Here is an 18,779-nt window from a genome sequence, read left to right on the forward strand (position 1 = left end):
ATAAAGTGTTTTGCTATTCAAAAGATTCATTTCAAGTAGTCCTCAACTTACAGCTGTTTATTTAGTAACCATTCGATTTACAACAGCACTGAAAGAAGTGACTTATGATTGTTTTTCACTCTTAACGACTGTTGCAGTATCCTTATGATCACATGATCAAAATTCAGAAGCTTGGCAACTGGCACGTATTGATGCCAGTTGCAATGTCCCAGAGTCATGTGATCACCTTTTGTGATCTCCTCACAAGCAAAGCCAGATTCACTTAACAACCATGTTACAACTACATTGATTCATTTAACAGCTGTGGCAAGAATGTTAAAATGGGGCAAAATTTAAATTCGCTTAACAACTATTTTGCAATGGAAATTTTGGGCTCAATTGTGCTTGTAAGTTGAGAACTATCTGTACTTTTTTGTAGAGAAGTTCATAGTTAGAACTGAAGAAAATGTTCGGTGATCAGTCTGTAAATACCAGTTACAACCAGGAAGGAAGAAAGGAATGAGAAAGAAATGTAAGATTGCTCTGACTTGATTATTTAGCATGGGATGTATGCAGGGGGTGGGCCACTGTGGGTTCACAGGGGTTCAGGAGATCCTCTAGCTAAGATTCTGCACAATTTAGAAACCCCCCCAATCCCACTCCTGGGTGGCCCCACCCACCCCACTCCCTCCCAGAGTCCCCACACGGCCAGTTTTGGATGTAGGCAGGGCACATGTGGAGGCTCAGGGAGGGCAAAAAATGGTCCTCCCAAAAGTTCAGGAAGGCCAGAAATGGGCCCATTTCCAGATTCCAGAGAGCCTTTGGACCCCGGGGAGGCCATTTTCATCCTTCTGGAAGCGTGAGGAAAGTCTCTACAGCCCAGGGATTAGGCCATGCCCACCATGGCCACGCCCACCCAGCAACCGGGCAGAGAACCCGTTGCTAAAATTTTTGAAGCCCACCCCTGGATTATATGGCAGTGAATCTTTGTTAGGCTTTCAACATGTGCTTATTATATCCTGCAATAATAAGTGAGAGTTTATGCCAGTTATTCTAATGGTGGACATTTCCTGATGTGGCTTTTCTCAAATACTGTCTAGGGGTGTTAGTTGTCTCATGATGACTCTCTCTAGTTTTAGCGGTTGCTTGAATATCATCTCTAGTAGCAGAGGTGGTATTCAGCAGGTTCTGACCAGTTCTGGAGAATCGATAGCGGAAATTTTGAGTAGTTTGGAGAACTGGCAAATACCACCTCTGACTGGAGATTTTACAGTATCCTTCCCCTGCCATGCCCATCAAGCCGTGCCGACCAAGCCACGCCCACTGAACCAGTAGTAAAATTTTTTGAATCCCACCACTGAAGAGAAGTAATGGTTCCTCTCTGTAGTGTCAAACCACATTTAAGAATACTACACCCAGTTCCAGGTACTGCATTTCAGAAAGACACTGAAAAATTGTGTTGTGTCTGATGGACAACTAAAACAAGGGAAATACAATATAGCCAATTTTAGTTAAAAGATGGTAAAAATAACGGACTGGTTGGGAATTAAGTAAGGGGTTTCACTCTCCCTCACCAACGACCTGGGTGAAGATCCATGTTTTCATAACTATTCTAATCAAGATCAAAATGAGACATCTAGATCATTCTAGAAGATTCATCCCAGAGGGCAGGTGGTTCGACAGAGAAAGTGTGCTTCCAGTGTCCCAATAGGTAACATTTTTTAATTGAAGTAACCTGGAGACTGCCAACCCTACGAGACTGAATAGGTCAGGCAGATACTACAGTATTGGAGACAGGCAGTCCCTCAAGTCACCTTATACCAGGTAAGGCTTTATTGTAGGTAATGACCAACACCTTGAACTGCAGTAAAAGCAAACTGGCACCCAAGGTAGCTTATGAAGGAGAGGTGTTACGTGGGCATACTGAGGCTTGCCCATCACTGCCCATGTTGCTGCATTGGGAATAGGGCTGAAGATTCTGGGCAGTCTTGAAAGGACAACCCATGGAGACTAGTTGTTGTAGTAGTTGAGCTATGTGGTGATCAGGGCATGAGTGATTGTCTGAAGGGCCTCTCAATCTAGAAAAGAATGTACTAGGCACACCAGTTGGTATGTTTTTTTAATTTGTGAAGCTTCTTCTCTGGTAATATTGAACTGCAAACCAGGGCATACAAAACCTTTGCCAGACCAATTCTTGAATACAGCTTATCTGCCTGGAATCCACACTGTATAACGGATATTAATACAATTGAATGAGTCCAGAAGTATTTCATGAGAAGAGTACTCAACTCCTCATCTCACAATAGAATACCATATGCCACCAGGCTTGAAATTTTGGACAACTTAGAACTATGCCGCCTACAGTCTGACCTAAGCTTAATACACAAAATTGTCTGCTACAACATCCTATCTGTCAATGACTATTTCAACTTCAACCACAATAATATATGGGCAAGCAATAGATACAAACTCACAGTAAATTGCTCCAAACTCGACTGCAGAAAATACGACTTCAGCAACAGAGTGGTCAATGCCTGGAACTCACTACTTGACTCTGTTGTTACATCCCCAAAACTTTAACCTTAAACTGTCTACTGTGGACTTCATTCCATTCTTAAGAGGGGGCGTGTAAGTGGGGCATGTAAGGGGGCGTGCATAAGCGCACCAGCATGCCTACCATCCCTGTCCTACTGTTCCCATTTCTTCTTTCTCATTCATTATGTATGTATCTATACCTGTTTATATTTATATGTTTATATGTTATGTTCATACTTATACTTGTTTTCTCATACATGCTTGACAAACTAAACTAAATAAATAAAATAAAATAAATAAAATATGTAAGAACTGCGAGTGCAGCAATATGCCCTGGTTGGGTTAATGATTTCTAAAGTACCTTCGAAACAAGTTTTATTCCACAGTTTACATTTGAGCTGTGCAGATGAAGAAAGAAGCATATCTCAGTATCCATTCTTTAAAGATGCCACGCAGGTATATTGTGGCTTGTTTAAGGCCTTCCTGAAGTCTTTAGGGCATGCATGCATGTTTGGTGAAACAACATGGTACAGTCTCTTGCATATCCATAGGCCTGCTTAGAAGATTTTAGAAAGGCAGTCAAACAGAGACAGTCTAAATGTTACCCCTCCCTCCATCTGTCAGATATTTTTACTCTTTAGGTGATGATGTATACATCACTACCTCACTACTTTTTATAATGCAAAACTCTCAAGAAGCAACATAAAAAATGAGGAAAGACTAAGCTTCATGCTAACAGCTTTTTCTTTCTTCCAAGTAAGGGTGGATTTTATTCAGGGTGGCTTCTGGCCAAAGTTGAATATAGATGTATTGAAAAGGAAAGTGTGAAAAATCTTTTTAAAGGGTTTTTATGTAATATCTATATATTATCTATCTATATGTAGTGATTATATACATATATATAGATACATATACATAAACATACACACACACATATATATATTATCACACTACCTGTTAGTGATATTCATTTGAGAGAAGTGAACTACAGTACAGGGACATGAATCTGTAAGTGTATAGGAGGCAATACGATATAATACAAACCACTTTTGCAGAAAGTTTTCTTGGGTTGCCTATGGTGCATTGGGTGCATAGATACTGTCTGAAATGTCATTAATGCACAACAGAATTTCCTGCCTGAAAATGTGAGATGTGCCTGTTTCCATGCTTTAAGGGTGGGGTGCTTCCTTCAGACCAATGTATCTTGAATATTTTGTGCCACTGTAATATAAACAACATGTATTACTCCTCAGATAAGACAGATCAAGAAAGAGGAATATTTAGGACCACAACTGAGCCCAAAATTTCTGTTGTTAAGCGAGACATTTGTTAAGTGAGTTTTTCCCCATTTTATGACCTTTCTTGCCACAGTTGTTAAGTGAATCACTGCAGTTGATAAATCAGTGATGCAGTTGTTAAGTGGCTTCCCTGTTGATTTTGCTTGTCAAAAGATTGTAAAAGATGATCACATGATCTTGGGACATAGCAACAATCATAAGTATGAACCAGTTGCTTAATGTTGATCACGTGATCTTGGGACCTAGCAACAATCATAAGTATGAACCAGGTGCTTAATGTTGATCACGTGATCTTGGGACCTAGCAACAATCATAAGTATGAACCAGTTGCTTAATGTTGATCACGTGATCTTGGGACCTAGCAACAATCATAAGTATGAACCAGTTGCTTAATGTTGATCACGTGATCTTGGGACCTAGCAACAATCATAAGTATGAACCAGTTGCTTAATGTTGATCACATGACCTTGGGATATAGCAACAATCCTAAGTATGAACCAGTTGCTTAATGTTGATCACGTGATCTTGGGATATAGCAACAATCATAAGTATGGGATAAATTAGAAGAATGTGATATAAAATAATGTGTTACCTGCCTTGTAAAGATTTATAATGGAAAGAGGTTTTATGTTTTTAATGTTTAATGATGTTTTGTTTTGTTTGTTTGTTGTTAAAATCAATAAAATTTGCTTAGAAAAAAAACAATCATAAGTATGAACCAGTTGCTTAATGTTGATCACGTGATCTTGAGGATGCTACAAAGATCCTAAGTGTGAAAAATGGTCATAAACGGTCACTTTTACCAGTGTCATTGTAATTTGGAATGGTCACTAAATGAACTGTTGTAAATCAAGGACTACCTGTTAACAGGGACATTGTCCTAATCCCACTCATAGTCTTACCCCATTATTTTCGTGGGCAAGATCTGAAGAAAATCTAATAGGCCTTGTGATCAAATTTGTGGCTGTGTACAGCACTGTAACCTACTTCATCTAAATGTATTCAGTATTTCTCTACAGATTTTCTCCATCAACGTGAAAGATGCTAGTAATGGACAAAGGCTGGGTTAGCATCATATGCACTCCATTTCTCTTGACTAAGTTGAATATACTGGCTTTTGAAATAGGCTGTTATCTATTAGCATCTGTTGCATAATTCTACCTTTTTCCTGATTTAGAGATTGTCCGAGCAATGACATATGTGATTGACCGGGGAATGACAATGTATTGGGGGACTTCGCGCTGGAGTGCCATGGAGATTATGGTAATTTAGCTTTTTAGGAATGAACAATAATCAATTAATTCACATTTAATTAAACATCAAGAATAGTCTGGCATGAAATAGCTGTGCTTCTATGGTCTGACTTTTTTGAGCCATGTACATGATGTTGCCATCAAATATTTTCCTCTTGTATTTTCATTGTAGGAAAACATCAAAATATACAAACATTAGTACCTACATCTCCTATGTTATCACTTTTGAATAAATTGTAGAAACATTGGAATTGGACCAAATGTTGACTCGTTCTACAATTCTTCCTCTGTTCCCCAAAGCCAGAAGAATGACCAGCAGGGCATCTGCTTATAGGGATTAACAATGCATCAGTGAGATGCACGATTAATTTGACAGACCTAAATCTTCTTCGTGCGTTCTTCTTCCTTCATTTGTATGTTCCTATAATTATTTTGTAATTCAAGAGCTGTTTCATACACAGTTAGCCAGCAACTGAAGCTACACTTGCTTTTTAAAATGTAGCTTTTTAATTTATCATTTCCATAGTGCGTTCATGGCAGCTACTGTATATAATTGTCCATATAATGTGCTTTTGTCCTTAATGCGCACAAATTTTTGCAAATGTTGTTTTGTCACCCATGAGAGAATGCTATCTGCAGGGATTTTTTACAATTTTTAAAAAACCCTATCAGATCATTCAGAGCTGTGCTTTTTTCATTGTTCAAAATATTTTTAATGTATTCACCAAGTAAATCGAGTGTCAGATCTTTAATAAATATGCCTGAACAAGGAATGAAAAACAGTGGCTTTTATTGATGTATGATTTTATGCCTGAGGAATTTTCCCTTCTAATGTATTTTTCTTTTGTTGCTGATTCTCAACAGGAAGCATATTCAGTAGCAAGACAGTTTAATATGATCCCACCAGTATGTGAACAAGCAGAATATCACCTTTTCCAAAGAGACAAAGTTGAGGTTCAGTTGCCGGAATTATACCACAAGATAGGTAATGTACCAAGGCAGCCACTTTCATAAAAGATTGAGAAATTAATCCTTTTTATGTCCAAAGTGTATACTCAGAGACAGTGCTTGTCCCCTACTGTTTAATCATTATCACAGGTATATAAATCTTTGCCTAGAAAAATTATCCCTACACAAAGAAGGAACTGACAGCACTTCTTCACGATTGCCGCAGCTTTTTTCTATCATATATCAAAACTACAGGTGTTCATTTTCTCACTCCTTAAAGGGCTAAGATTAGAATTTTTTTAATCCCGCCTGTATTACTTTTATAAATAACTCAAACCTAATGTTCCTTCCTCTTCCTATTTTCCCCACAGTAACAAGACTATGAAGTGAATTGGCTGAGAAAGAGTGATTGAGGGTGTAAGTTCGTTCACCGCTTGGGTGTAGGATGAGGGTGAAGGTTCGTTCTCCAAGCTTGTGGGTTGGTTTCTGAATGTTTTGTTACTAGGCGAGGTAACATCTTCAGTGGAGTTTAGAGGATGTCAGTGTCAGTGTTCTTCTGTTTATAAGGATTTCAGGTGTGGGTTTGTCAAGTGAAGGTCTTGTGATGGGTGAGCTATGAGTCACGAGTCAATAGAAGAATACTGACATCCCCTAAACTCCCTTGAAGATATGCCTACCCTGATAACAAAACGTTTAGAAACCAACCCACAAGCTCGGAAAACATTCACCCTCATCCTACACCCAAGCAACAGTTATTAGCCGCTGTTGCAAAGAGTGATTGGCTCAAAATCACCTAGTCAACTTTCATGCCTAAGACAGGAATAGCACTCACATCTCCTGGTTCCTAGATTGGTGCCTTAATCATTAGATCAAACTGGGTGCAATCCTAAATTTGTGAGAGGACTGGCATTTCTCTTCATTGAGATAATGAATTGAATTCAGTGAATTGCACAACAGCTTTATTCTGGTCTTTGAGGTTCCCCACATGGGATTGGGGCTTGGATCCAAGTGGGATAAAACCATATTCATTTTATATATTTTGCATTACTTTGAAAAATGCCTAACCTCTTTCCTGATTGAACATTTTCTAAGTCTCAAAGTGCTGTAACTGTTCTTAGATAAATTTGGGGGGGTGGCCTTTTATTGTTTGGTTTTTTTTAAATGGTTTGTGTTAATTTAAATGTTTCTTCATGCATTGGTTATTTTGTAGGAGTTGGAGCAATGACTTGGTCTCCACTTGCTTGTGGAATTATCTCAGGAAAATATGCCAGTGGAGTCCCTGATGGATCAAGAGCATCCTTGAAGGTATTTGTCCCAAAGCTACCTGGGCAACCTGCCTCACAAGAGCTTCACCTGAGTCCCTAACTACTTTTGTCCCCAGAACCATGCTTTCTACTTACTATAAACAAATATATGACAATATAGGATACAAGGGACAATAGGTATCCTGGTCTCTAGAAGAAACCTCAGCTTTCCCATTGTCTCTTATTTCATCTCTTGGTTTCTTTTCCCATCAGATTTCACATATGAAAACTGAATCTGTTCCTTACATTGTTTTTATATTCTGACAAGATGGCTTCTCTTTGAACTTTGAACTTTCATCCTTATATTTTGATCTAGTAATCATGATCTCTCCATAATCTGAATCAGAAAATATCCTGGTTGGCTGGATTTCACTTCTCTGTCTTCTATTTATTAATATATAGCTAGGTTTATTCCAATACGGTTCATTTGGTGATGTCCGTTTGAAGAGTTTATGTTGCTTGAAGTAAGAGTCAACAATAAACAGATTTTCTTTGCAAAACTCTGCCCATCTCACCTGTATTATTGCATTTATTCAGTCAATCAATCAGTCAATCTATAATATTTATTCAGTCAATGACCAGCAAAATTTATTCAATAAGACTCTGACTGTATTTCCAGGATCTTTTGCGAGTTTTTGCATTCTAAACATCCATTCATGGCACTGTGTTGTTTCTAGATGTTGCAGTTTAACATTTTGCTTTTTCCAATAGAATTTCTCAGGCTCTTCAATCACTGCATCACATTAAATGCATGTATCAGTCTAAGATTAATGTCGACGGGTAGCCATTTAATTCTACTAGATAACATCCTATCATTTATTGGATTATAGCTGAGCTCATACGTCACAGTATTTTTTAAAAAATATTATTGCCACTCCATTTTTTCACATTTGTGTCATGTCTGAATCATCTAATCAACTGATATAAAGTGGCTTACTTCAGGCCATTCACCCATTCATAGAATATTCCAACTCAATATACTTCATCCCTGTTTTCATTTTTGCTTTTTAAAAAATTCTCTCATCCAACTATCTGTATTTTTACAAGTACTTATGTGTAATTGTAAACAAAGAACTCCTGTTTTAGAACTGGCACTATCAGTGACCAGATTCTTCTGGCTTTAGTCTGACCACATCATCACTTTGAGTTGTGAAAGTTCAACATTTCCCCCAAGTAAAGACATGCCTTCGAACCTGGAAATCTTGTCAGTTGACATACAGACTTGTCTAGATATTTTGCCCATGTCTAGACAATTTTCTTGGCAACAATGTAAAAAATGTAAAAATTGCTATTTTAAATGACCCAATGCATGACAGTTATTGTGGTATATTCAAAAGCAGTCTTTACAGCTTCCCAGCTTGTTGTTTAAGTCAGATAGGCTGCTCCACACAAGAGATTAATAGAAAAATGGTTTTGTTGTGCTTAGCTCAGATTAAGTATGTGACTTAAACTTACCTCACATCCTCCAACCATTCTTGTTAGAACAATTTTATTCGTGATTGCTAGTCATTGTATGTGGCTAAAATTGTGCAAACCTTTGGGGAAAAGTGTATTTTTGAGGTTTGATGGCTAATAACCAGGGGTGGGATCCTACTGGTTCGGACTGCTTCTATAGAGCCGGTTGTTATGATCCTGCGCTGTTCGGAGAACTGGCAAATTGTGCCCTGGCTGGCCCCGCCTCCTCCACCTTCCCCTCCCGTTCCTACCCAGTCAGTTCTTATCGCGCATGCGTGACATTGCGCGCATGCCCAACATCACTGACCACATTTCCCCCTCCCAGTCACTCCCCTCCCAAGGATCAGTGTTCCAATGATCAGCTGTGGCAGGATCCCCCTCGCTGTCTTACTGCTTCACCCAGGAGGCGCCTCTGAGGCCCAGGAGGCAGCCCCTGTGCTCCATTTTTTGCCTTCCTGCGTCTCAGGCAAACCTCCTGGGAGCAAAAACACCCCCCAGGAAGTTTCTCTGAGGCCCAGGAGGCCCAAAAATGGAGCCCAGGGGGTGCTGGGCTCCAGGGAAGCCTCATGGGAGCAAAAATGACCCCCAGGAGGCTTCCCTGAGGCCCAGAAGGCAAAACTTGGGGGGGGGGGTTTGCAAAAAAAGAAGCCACACCCACCCAGCCACATGGCCACACTCATCTAGCCATGCCCACTTAGCCACACCCACAGAACCAGTTGTTAAAAATTTTGAATCCCACCCCTGCTAATAACACCACTTTTTTTTAGAGTAGTACCATGAAATTATATATCAATGGAAAGATAACTTAATCAAGAATATAATGCAACAAGGTTTGTTCAATTATCTGTATTCTATGAAAAGGTATAGTCAAATAATCAGAAGAAGGAAGCACAACTTGCTTAAATTGATATCAGGTAGCTTTACTTCATCTGATTGTAGCCAATGAGCGTGAGTGTTTAGAGAGCCAATCAGGTGTCATCTTGTTTTGGCAGTGAGCCAATCAGATCACAGTAGGATTCATTTATTGTTGTCATGAATTGAAGCTGAGAGGAGGACATTTGTCTGTGTTATGTGATCGCTATCAAGTTGATTGGATTTTTTGTGTTCTTTCATTAAGTGAGCTTGTAAAACATAATAACATTAAAGTAATGGTGCAAAGAGTTGACTGTTCACCCAGAAAGTGACGTAAAATAGTATTAAGTGAAGAAGGCTACAGTTATAAAGAAATTAGAAGAAAAATTGGTGGAAACTTAACCAAAGGTGGCATTTCTAAGTTTTTGAAGAGGTATAAGGAGACTCAGTCACTACAAAACCACACTGGTAAAGGCAGGAAAAGGTGCACAACAGCAAGTGATAGAAGAATTAAGAGACTGTGCCTACATGACAGAAGAAAATAATCTGGGTATATACAAGATGCAATGCAATGCGAAGTTGAGGGCAAGGACCGTTTGGCGCAGACTGCAGGAATTTGGCCTAAAATCTAGAATTCCATGAAAAAAGCCACATTTATCTCTCAAACAAAGATTGAAAAGAGTAAACTGGGCTAAAACCCATGTTATCTAGACAGAGGAACAATGGGACAGTGTTATTTGGAGTGATGAGACCAAGAACTCTCTGTTTGGTAGTGATTGCATAAAATACATAAAGAGACATTTCTCCAAAAGGTTTCCACAATTTTGGCCATTAGTGTAATATAACTTCCTTTACTAATGATATCAGTGAAAAATCAAACTATGATTAAAACATCTGAGTCTTTCTGAATGTAGAACTACAGTTTTCAGCAACCCCCACCATTAGCCAAATTGGTTAGAGCTATTGGGTATTGCCTTCAACATCTGGAAGATCATAAATTTCCTATTTTTGTTCTGTACAATAGCAACATGCTCACAAACATGCAAACTTTGCTTAATAATAACTATTGTTCTTTTTCTGTGTGAGTGTAAATCAAGATTGATTGGTAAATGTATTGATTCAGTATGTTGAAAGAGCCAGAAAGTGACTTCATTCAGTAACCTCTGTGGAAATATAGTATAATACATACATTTTCTGATAAAGCTTGTGTATGTATAGTACACACAGTACATTTTCTGATAAAACTTTGAAATAACAGTGATGAGCAAAACGAAGGTGAGAGATTAAGGGCTGATATAAACCAGACTTCTCCAATGTGGTGCCCCTTATATGTGCTGAACATCATTATATATAATTCTCAGCTAGTGTGGCAACAAGGTAGAAATTCTGGGAGTTGAAATTCAGACGTGGACTTAAATTGTTTTTTTTTTATTGTGTTTTGATTTGCTAGTGCTATCAATGGCTAAAGGAGAAAATTGTGAATGAGGAAGGAAGAATGCAACAATCAAAGCTGAAAGAACTCTTCCCAATTGCTGAACGCCTTGGATGTACACTACCTCAGCTAGCAGTCGGTAAGGGATTTGGGGATTCGCCCCCACCCCATCCCCAGTTCCTAATTATTTTTTATCTCTGTGCTCAGTGATACTTAGCTGTGTTGACATTATGAGCTTGTTCTCATGTACCATGTTAATCCAACAATACGGCCTCCCCCAATAGGAAGTCCCAGCATGTTTTATAGGCATAAAATCAAATTAAGCCCCTCCCCCCCCAAATTAAGGCCTATATTAAACATGTGAAATGGGGGGGAATGGCCAGGGGGGCCATGCCATCAGGAAGTACTTTTGTTGCATACCTGCATATGGTGCTGCCTGCGTTGACTTCGGCGTTGGTGGGGCACTTCGTATTGGGAGACCTCCGCCACCATTGCTTTCCCTTCTCCCCGTGCTACTGGCATTTGGCACAGCCACACACAGCCAGCCAGGGCTCCTCCCTGCAACCGGAGCCTGGCGGAGACACTTGGCTTCAGGCGCTCCTGTCACCGCCTTCCCTTCGCCTTCGAAGGCAAATTCAATTCTTTTAAAAACAACGCCCTACTACCGGTATAACAAAGCCTCTCCTGCCCGAGAGGGCAGTCCAACCCCACATGGGGAGGCAAATCTCCTGGGGCCACAGCGCAGCATCGGCCCACACTGGGAGAAGCTCCCAGCCGCCATCCCTGCCTGGCGCCGAGCAGAGAGGGCAGAGCTACGCCTGGGACGCCCAACGCAGCTGACAGGTGGGCCCTCCTGCCTGGCAGTGGAGCTCTCGCCAAGGCAGCGAGTGCCTCCCCATCGGGCCCTCCACTCATCCTGCCAGGGCCACGCTAGAGCCGTGCGGGCTGGGCAGAGTCAGGAAAGCAAGCCGCAGGTGCGCGCCTGCCTGCCAAGCGAAAGAGCCAGGACGACCCAAGCTTGACTTCCATCCCAAGTCCCTCCAGCCCGAAGCCAAAGGGGCCAGTGGGAGAGGCTGCCCGAGGAGTGATTGTGCCCATCCGTCTGCGGACAGGGAGGCGAGGGGATGGCAGCGCTGCTTCCCTGGCCAGCAGGTCTGGCGGAGAGAGCCCGAAGCCGCCTGTCCTTTCCACCCCTCGCCTAGCCCGTCCCCATCCCCACGCATCTCCAAATGTGCCAGCAGCTCCAAAGGCTGCAGCAGCATGGGCATTGGGCAAAGGTGCTCACTCGGCGGTGCTCAGCTCAGAGGAGAATGAGGCGCAGGCCGTCGCCTTGCCTCCCTGTCCACAGATGGATGGGCGCTATCACTGCCTCAGGCCGCCTCTCCCGGTGGCCCCTTCAGGTTCAGGCTGGAGGCACTTGGGAAGGAAGTCAAGCTCGGGTCGGCCTGGCTCTTTTGCTTGGCAGGCACACCCATGGCTCGCTTTCCCGGCTCTGCCCAGCCCGCACAGCTCTGGCGCGGCCCTGGCAGGATGAGTGGAAGGCCCGGCAGGGAGGCACTCGCTGTCTTGGTGAAAGCTCCACTGCCGGGCAGGAGGGCCCACCTGTCAGCTGCGCCGGGCGCCCCAGGTGAAGCTCTTCACGCTCTGCCTGGCGCCAGCAGGGGTGGTGGCTGGGTCCTTCTCCTGGGATGGGCCAATCCTGCACTGTGGCCCCAGGAAATTCACCTCCCCATGTGGGGTTGGGTTGCCCTCTTGGGGAGGGGAGGCTTTGTTGTACTGGTAGTAGGGTGTCGTTTTTAAAAGAATTGGCTTTGCCTTCGAAGGCGAAGTGAAGGCGGCGACAGGAGTCCCTGAAGCCGAGTGACTCCGCCAGGCTCCAGTTGTAGGGAGGAGCCCTGGCTGGTTGCACGTGGCTGTGCCAAACACCACGGCGTTGCTCTAACACTGCAACAGCATGGGGAGAAGGGAAAGCAACGGTGGCAGAAGGTCTCTCAATACGAAGTGCCCTACCAACGCCGAGGTCAACATCCAAGCCGTCGCCACCCACCCATCCGAGGATGCAAGGGGGGGGGGAATTAAGTCACCCCCCAAAAGACAGCCTAGCCGTTTTTTCGGGGGTCCAAAAAATATAAGGCCCGGCCTTATTTTGTGAGAAACACAGTAGAAGGACAAGCTTATTTTACAGACTTATTGAAATGATAGGGAACTGACCTGTGGAAAGACTGAAATTTTGAAAGGCAGTTGAGAAGTGTTTCACTAAAATAATAATGGTGTGAGGAAAGGCCTTCTAATTTCCAGAATTAAGTCTTCCAATTTAATGTTACCTTTGCTGACTCCAAAATGCTATACCAAATACATGCTCTATGTCAACTAAAAAATACTCCTTTGGTCTTTTTAGTTGCCAGCAGAAAGGGAGTGGGGGGGAAGCAGTGCATTCCTTAAATGCATCAGATAATCACCTTGGCAGCTCAAAGCTGTTGCTGCACAAGAATATTACTGGAGAGCATGACTGATGACTCTTGGCTATGGATGTGTCCCATTGGAGAATATACATCCAGGAGGTGGGGGAAAGACCAGGGTCAAGGAGGAAATGAATGATGTATTTTAGTATCGGCTGCACCCAGCTAACGCCAACATGGCCACGCCTAATAAATCTTTTTTTTTTTTTTACTCTGAGAGATGCGGCTAGAGACTTATGATTTGAATGGGGGTGGATTTGTTGGAGCACTGACACTCTTATTGTGTATTTCCCATGTTCCCAGCATGGTGTCTTCGCAATGAAGGTGTGAGTTCTGTTCTCCTTGGATCATCCAATGCTGAGCAACTGATAGAAAATCTTGGTGCCATACAGGTAAGTACAAAGGCTTTCTTTGGGATTAGTTGGTGTTGTTCAGTCACTAAGTCATGTCTGACTCTCTGTGATCCTCATGGACCATAGTATGCCTGCCCCCCATTCTCCATTGCCCTGCAGTTTGCCCAAATTCATGTTAATTGAGTCAATGACATTATCTAACCATCTCATCTTCTGTTATCCCTGTCTCCTTTTGCCTTCAATCTTTCTCAACATCAGGGCCATTTCCAATGAGTCCTCTCTACTCATTTGGTAGCCAAAGTATTTGCGCTTCAAATTCTGTTGGATTGAACAAATGACCATCATATGGAGATTAAAGGCATTACAGAATTCAATTTTTCTTGGCTTCTTTGCAATTAATCTGTGTTTCAAAATCACAGAGCAACACTAGTTAGAGTACATGTGTATTTCTTTGCCTACAGGTTCTTCCAAAGATGACAACTCACATTGTGAATGAAATAGATAACATTTTGGGGAACAAACCTTTCTGCAAAAAGGACTACAGATCCTAATGTACTGCATGATTAGTCTGGACTGCATGGCTAAACAACAGCTCTGTACATAGTAGTGTACTGAGTGGATACTATTCAGTTACAATAAAAAAATATTCTGCAATTGTAATTTACTAGATCCTCTAAGGTGGTTATGTTCCACCAAAATTCAGTAACATGGCTGATCTGTCTAAACTAGATTGTCTTTACTGTTTTTAAAATACAGTATATCAAATCTTAAGAGTTTGGATTTAATCTTGACTCAGATCAATTTGACTCTAATGAATGAAAAATACAAAAAAATGCAGAAGTATTCAGTTCATTGGGGTTTGCGTAAGACTTTCTTAATAGATTCTAACCCCACTGAGTCTTATTTTCTTTCTTCCTATTTATGCAGTGAAAATACAAAGAATCAAAGATTTCTAAGCCTTAGGTACTTAAAAATAAAAAGAAGGATGTATAGATATATTTTTTCAATAAATGAAAAGCCAGATACAGTTGAAAGCTTAGACAATTTCAGGGATTTAGATTCTTTAAGCTCTCTTAATAATAGGTAAGTTTGAAATTTTTTCCATTTGCATTTTAAATAGAATTGATTTCTAAACTGTTCAGTTTGGGTTTGGGCTAAAAGAAAGACGGGGGAAATGGAGGAATTAGAGATAGATGTCTATCATCTATTTTTTTAAAATGTATCTGTTCCAGCCAAGCACTTATAAGCAAGATTCAGACTGTAAACCTGCAGGCAGGATTAACTTGTTTTTTATTGATCATATATAAGCCATTCTGGCATTCTGGGAATTTTGCTTGAAGCACAATGTAAGAATGCTTTAAGAAAGAACACTTGGAATTGCTGTACAATTCCACTGAAATAACATGATTTTTATGTGATTTTGGCTGGATTGTAATGCATTGTTTTAAAAAATGCCAGCTTGCTTTCTGAAGTGTAAATACTGAAGTAAACAGATACCATGGAGATTATTGTAAAATGTTCACTTAGCCAGTGAAATTAAGAGAAAAATTATTGTTCCTTACAGAAATGGAAATTGAAATGGTTTAGTTAACTGCTCTTTTACTAAAATCTTTTTGGCAATGTTTAGACAACTGTACAATAAATGTACATAGTGTGTAGAGCTATATACTTTTCTGATAGCTATGTAGATGAAAGTACTTTATCACAGTTGAATGAAATCCTCAGATTTTTGTTTGCTCGGTTCCTTTCCTTCCCCCATTCCATTTGTAAATTGCATCTGTGATTGTTACCAGGAGTAAGTGCTTAGATTTTTCCAGTCATCCTGTTCATCTGAATATTAAAAATGGCCAAATATTAAACCAGATTAATGTCAGGGCTGCATTGTAGAATTTGGGGTGCAGATTCTGTGCATGCATTTGTTGAGGCATATTAAAGGCTGCTAATTTTTATTTGCACACAGTTATTCTGTTGCAGCCATGTGGCTAAAAGCCAGCAAAAGCAAACTGAAAAATGAGGGCACCATATGCTAAGAATCTGTGCCAAAAGAAGAAAAAAAAGACACGGGCATCCATGTGCATCAAAAGGAATTTCTCTGTTTTCTGCCACATTTCCTAGATTTCATTTACAGGTTTCCATGAAAGATACCTCAAATGGAAAAAATGTGCAATTTTCCTGGCAGATGTTAAGGAAACAAATGATATGAAATATCTGGCCACAGCCTAGATTCTCATGCAGTCCTTCATTCAAGGACACTTAACAATCTGATTAAGCTTTTAAGTTCAAAATTATCCTGGTACTTGAGAAAAAGCAACTACTGTTTGGGCTTCAGTACTGTGTGATTTAAAGCTCTTAACCATGCTTGTGTCTTGTTTTCGTCTATATTTTGCTTTTGTTGGCTACAGATACTTGGATCCATCCTTTAACACAATGCAAAATGAACTCTACCAGGTGGTTTCATTTCATGCACATTACATCCCAGAAAAAAGCCAATTTTTCCCTGGATTGTCCACTTTGATAGCTAAGAACCCTTATTCTAACAGTTTCTTTAGGGTTTACCTTTGACTATAAAGTAAACATTTTTTCTATTCTGTGTGAAAATTACCCTGCAATGCCAGACTATTATAGGTTCTGATGGTACAATCCTGTACATTTTAAAAATAAGATTAAAAGATCCAAAATCGTCTCTTGCTAAATATTTATACGGCTGCAACTTATGATCAACATCCAAACTACTGCCATGCTTTAAAATGCTGGGTATCAACTATGCATTACATATTCCCTATTTTCTGCTATTGAACATTATTAGTAATCTTATTTTAGGTTTCCTGCCATACAAATCAGTTTATTTCCTTTTACAATTGGAATCTTAATTTAGCCAAGTGATCTGTATACTCCAAACCATGTTCATGGAAACCAAAGGCTTCCAGTTACCCTTTGTAACATGGTTTTGCGCATTTATCCAACAGCACTCGTGTGGTCCAGGTGGCAGAAATTTATTATATCTTTTTCCAACCTAGAATAGCATTGTCTGTCACTTCAGTGGACACAGTAGGCTCTAATGATGTTCTTTAGCCAAGGTATGTCGAGCTCCTAAAATGAAAAGACACTTCTGTGATGGATTGGGGTAAGGAACACCTGCACATATTGTTCTGAGGTTTCTAAGACATAATCTCTACATCCAGCATGTTCCTCGCTTGAAATTTCATATGGAAATCCTGTGAGTAAAGCAAGCTCTTGGGATTTTAAAGTATAGATCCACCCTTTTTAAGATTTCTATTTCCTTCAGTATTCTATGTAAATGAATTCAATTGCTGTATACCAGGAATTGCTTTCTACTTTAGCTTGGACACAATAAAGGCATTTTGTGCCCCAAATATATGACTGGATGTATTGATTTTTGAGCAGGAAAAGAAACATTCTAAGGATTAAGTGTTGCTTCAATGCTGTTTTTAGTTCTAGTTTTTTCCATGTAACAATAGCAATGGCACTTAACACTTATATACTGCCCCATAATGCTTTATAACACTTTCTGGTCAGTTTGCAATGTCAGCATATTGCCTCCAACAATCTGGGTCCTCATATTATCGACCTTGGAAGGATCGAACCCTGAGTCAATCTTGAACCCATCAGGATTGAACTCCAGGCTGTGGCAGAATTAGCCATTCTAACCACTACACCACCAGGGCTAAGAAAGTGTATGTTACAAAATAAAGCCAAACTATTTCTCCAAGAGCCACAGGATGCTAATTTAAAATTATGTGCTTCTTCATAATAAGAATGTATTCACTGGTAAGTTCTCGAGATAATGTACACAACATTTGTGTTGTATTGGACTGAAACAGGCAAAGGTGCTTTACACCCAGCACAAGCAACTTCCAGCATGTGTTCCCACCTCCTCAACTCTTCCTTAAGAATGTAGCTACTGTAGCTGTGCAGCTACCGTACAAACCTAGAAAAATAATTGGCTTCTTTGAGGAGGAGCCAACAGAGAGTGCCCACTTTGGATCTAAATGCATACCTGTCATGCTCAGATACATGGCAAACAGCTTTATGCCTGTAGCAAACTAATATTTTTAGCAGATTTCTACAAATCTGAAGATTTAATATATTTTCATGCTACTTCAATTGGTAGAATTGATGTTCTGCAAAAGCTAATGTATATAATATCAATAATATGAATGTTTAATAACTAGTAATAGCAATAGCATTTATATACCGCTTCAGTGCTTTACAGTCCTCTCTAAGCAGTTTATAGAGTCAGCATATTGCCCCCACCTCAGAAGGAGGGAAGGCTGAATCAACCTTGAGCCTTGTGAAATTCAAACTGCCAAACTGCAGGCAGCTAGCAGTCAACAGAAGTAGCTTGCAATACTGTACTCTTAACCACTGTGCCACCATGGCTCTTAATACTTAGTAATAATCAGTAATACTAATGACTGCCACTGCACGTCCCAATAGAGTCTCCCCTCACTGTTCAACACACACACCAAATACTTCAAAACAGCCAGATCTTAACAAGGTTTCAAAATATTAAAAATGAGGTTAGAGATCTTATTTCTGGCATAGCTTACTCTCGCCTTCATAGTTGGCTAGCTATGGCAAGAGAATGCATAGCTCAAAGTCGCCTCTTTGAGAAATGGGAGGTCCTTCTGGTGTCCCTTGAGCAGACAGATTTTGCTTGGAGTGAAAGTGGGCAAGTAATCAGGTCCCAAACCACACAAGCAGAGCTGGAGACTAGGCCACGGCTGTCTTGTAAAGCAGGCCCAAGCCTGTACCCTTGAGGAAAATGTACCCAGGTTATCAAATTGGGCACAAATCATTTAATAACCGCCTTGCTTAGCAATGGAAATTCTGGTACCAGAATTTAAGTCTAGAATTGCCTTTATCACAAAGTTATGCATACAATCACTG

The 18,779-nt window shown here is 40.6% G+C and overlaps 1 protein-coding gene across 1 annotated transcript in view; it reads left to right on the forward strand.

The window, feature by feature from the left end:
• Positions 1-14,501, forward strand: part of KCNAB1 (potassium voltage-gated channel subfamily A regulatory beta subunit 1) — a 143,886-nt gene extending 129,385 nt beyond the window's left edge. The window contains exons 9-14 of the mRNA XM_026705866.2: positions 4,990-5,075; positions 5,930-6,050; positions 7,224-7,318; positions 11,075-11,195; positions 13,819-13,907; positions 14,330-14,501. Coding sequence (XP_026561651.2) covers positions 4,990-5,075; positions 5,930-6,050; positions 7,224-7,318; positions 11,075-11,195; positions 13,819-13,907; positions 14,330-14,419 — 602 coding nt within the window. The 3' untranslated portion in view covers positions 14,420-14,501. The remainder of the gene's footprint in view (positions 1-4,989; positions 5,076-5,929; positions 6,051-7,223; positions 7,319-11,074; positions 11,196-13,818; positions 13,908-14,329) is intronic.
• Positions 14,502-18,779: the final 4,278 nt, after the last annotated feature.

Source organism: Pseudonaja textilis, chromosome 4 (genome assembly GCF_049901715.1).
Source record: "Pseudonaja textilis isolate UNSWEBS1 chromosome 4, rPseTex1.2, whole genome shotgun sequence".
Lineage (NCBI taxonomy): Eukaryota > Metazoa > Chordata > Lepidosauria > Squamata > Elapidae > Pseudonaja > Pseudonaja textilis.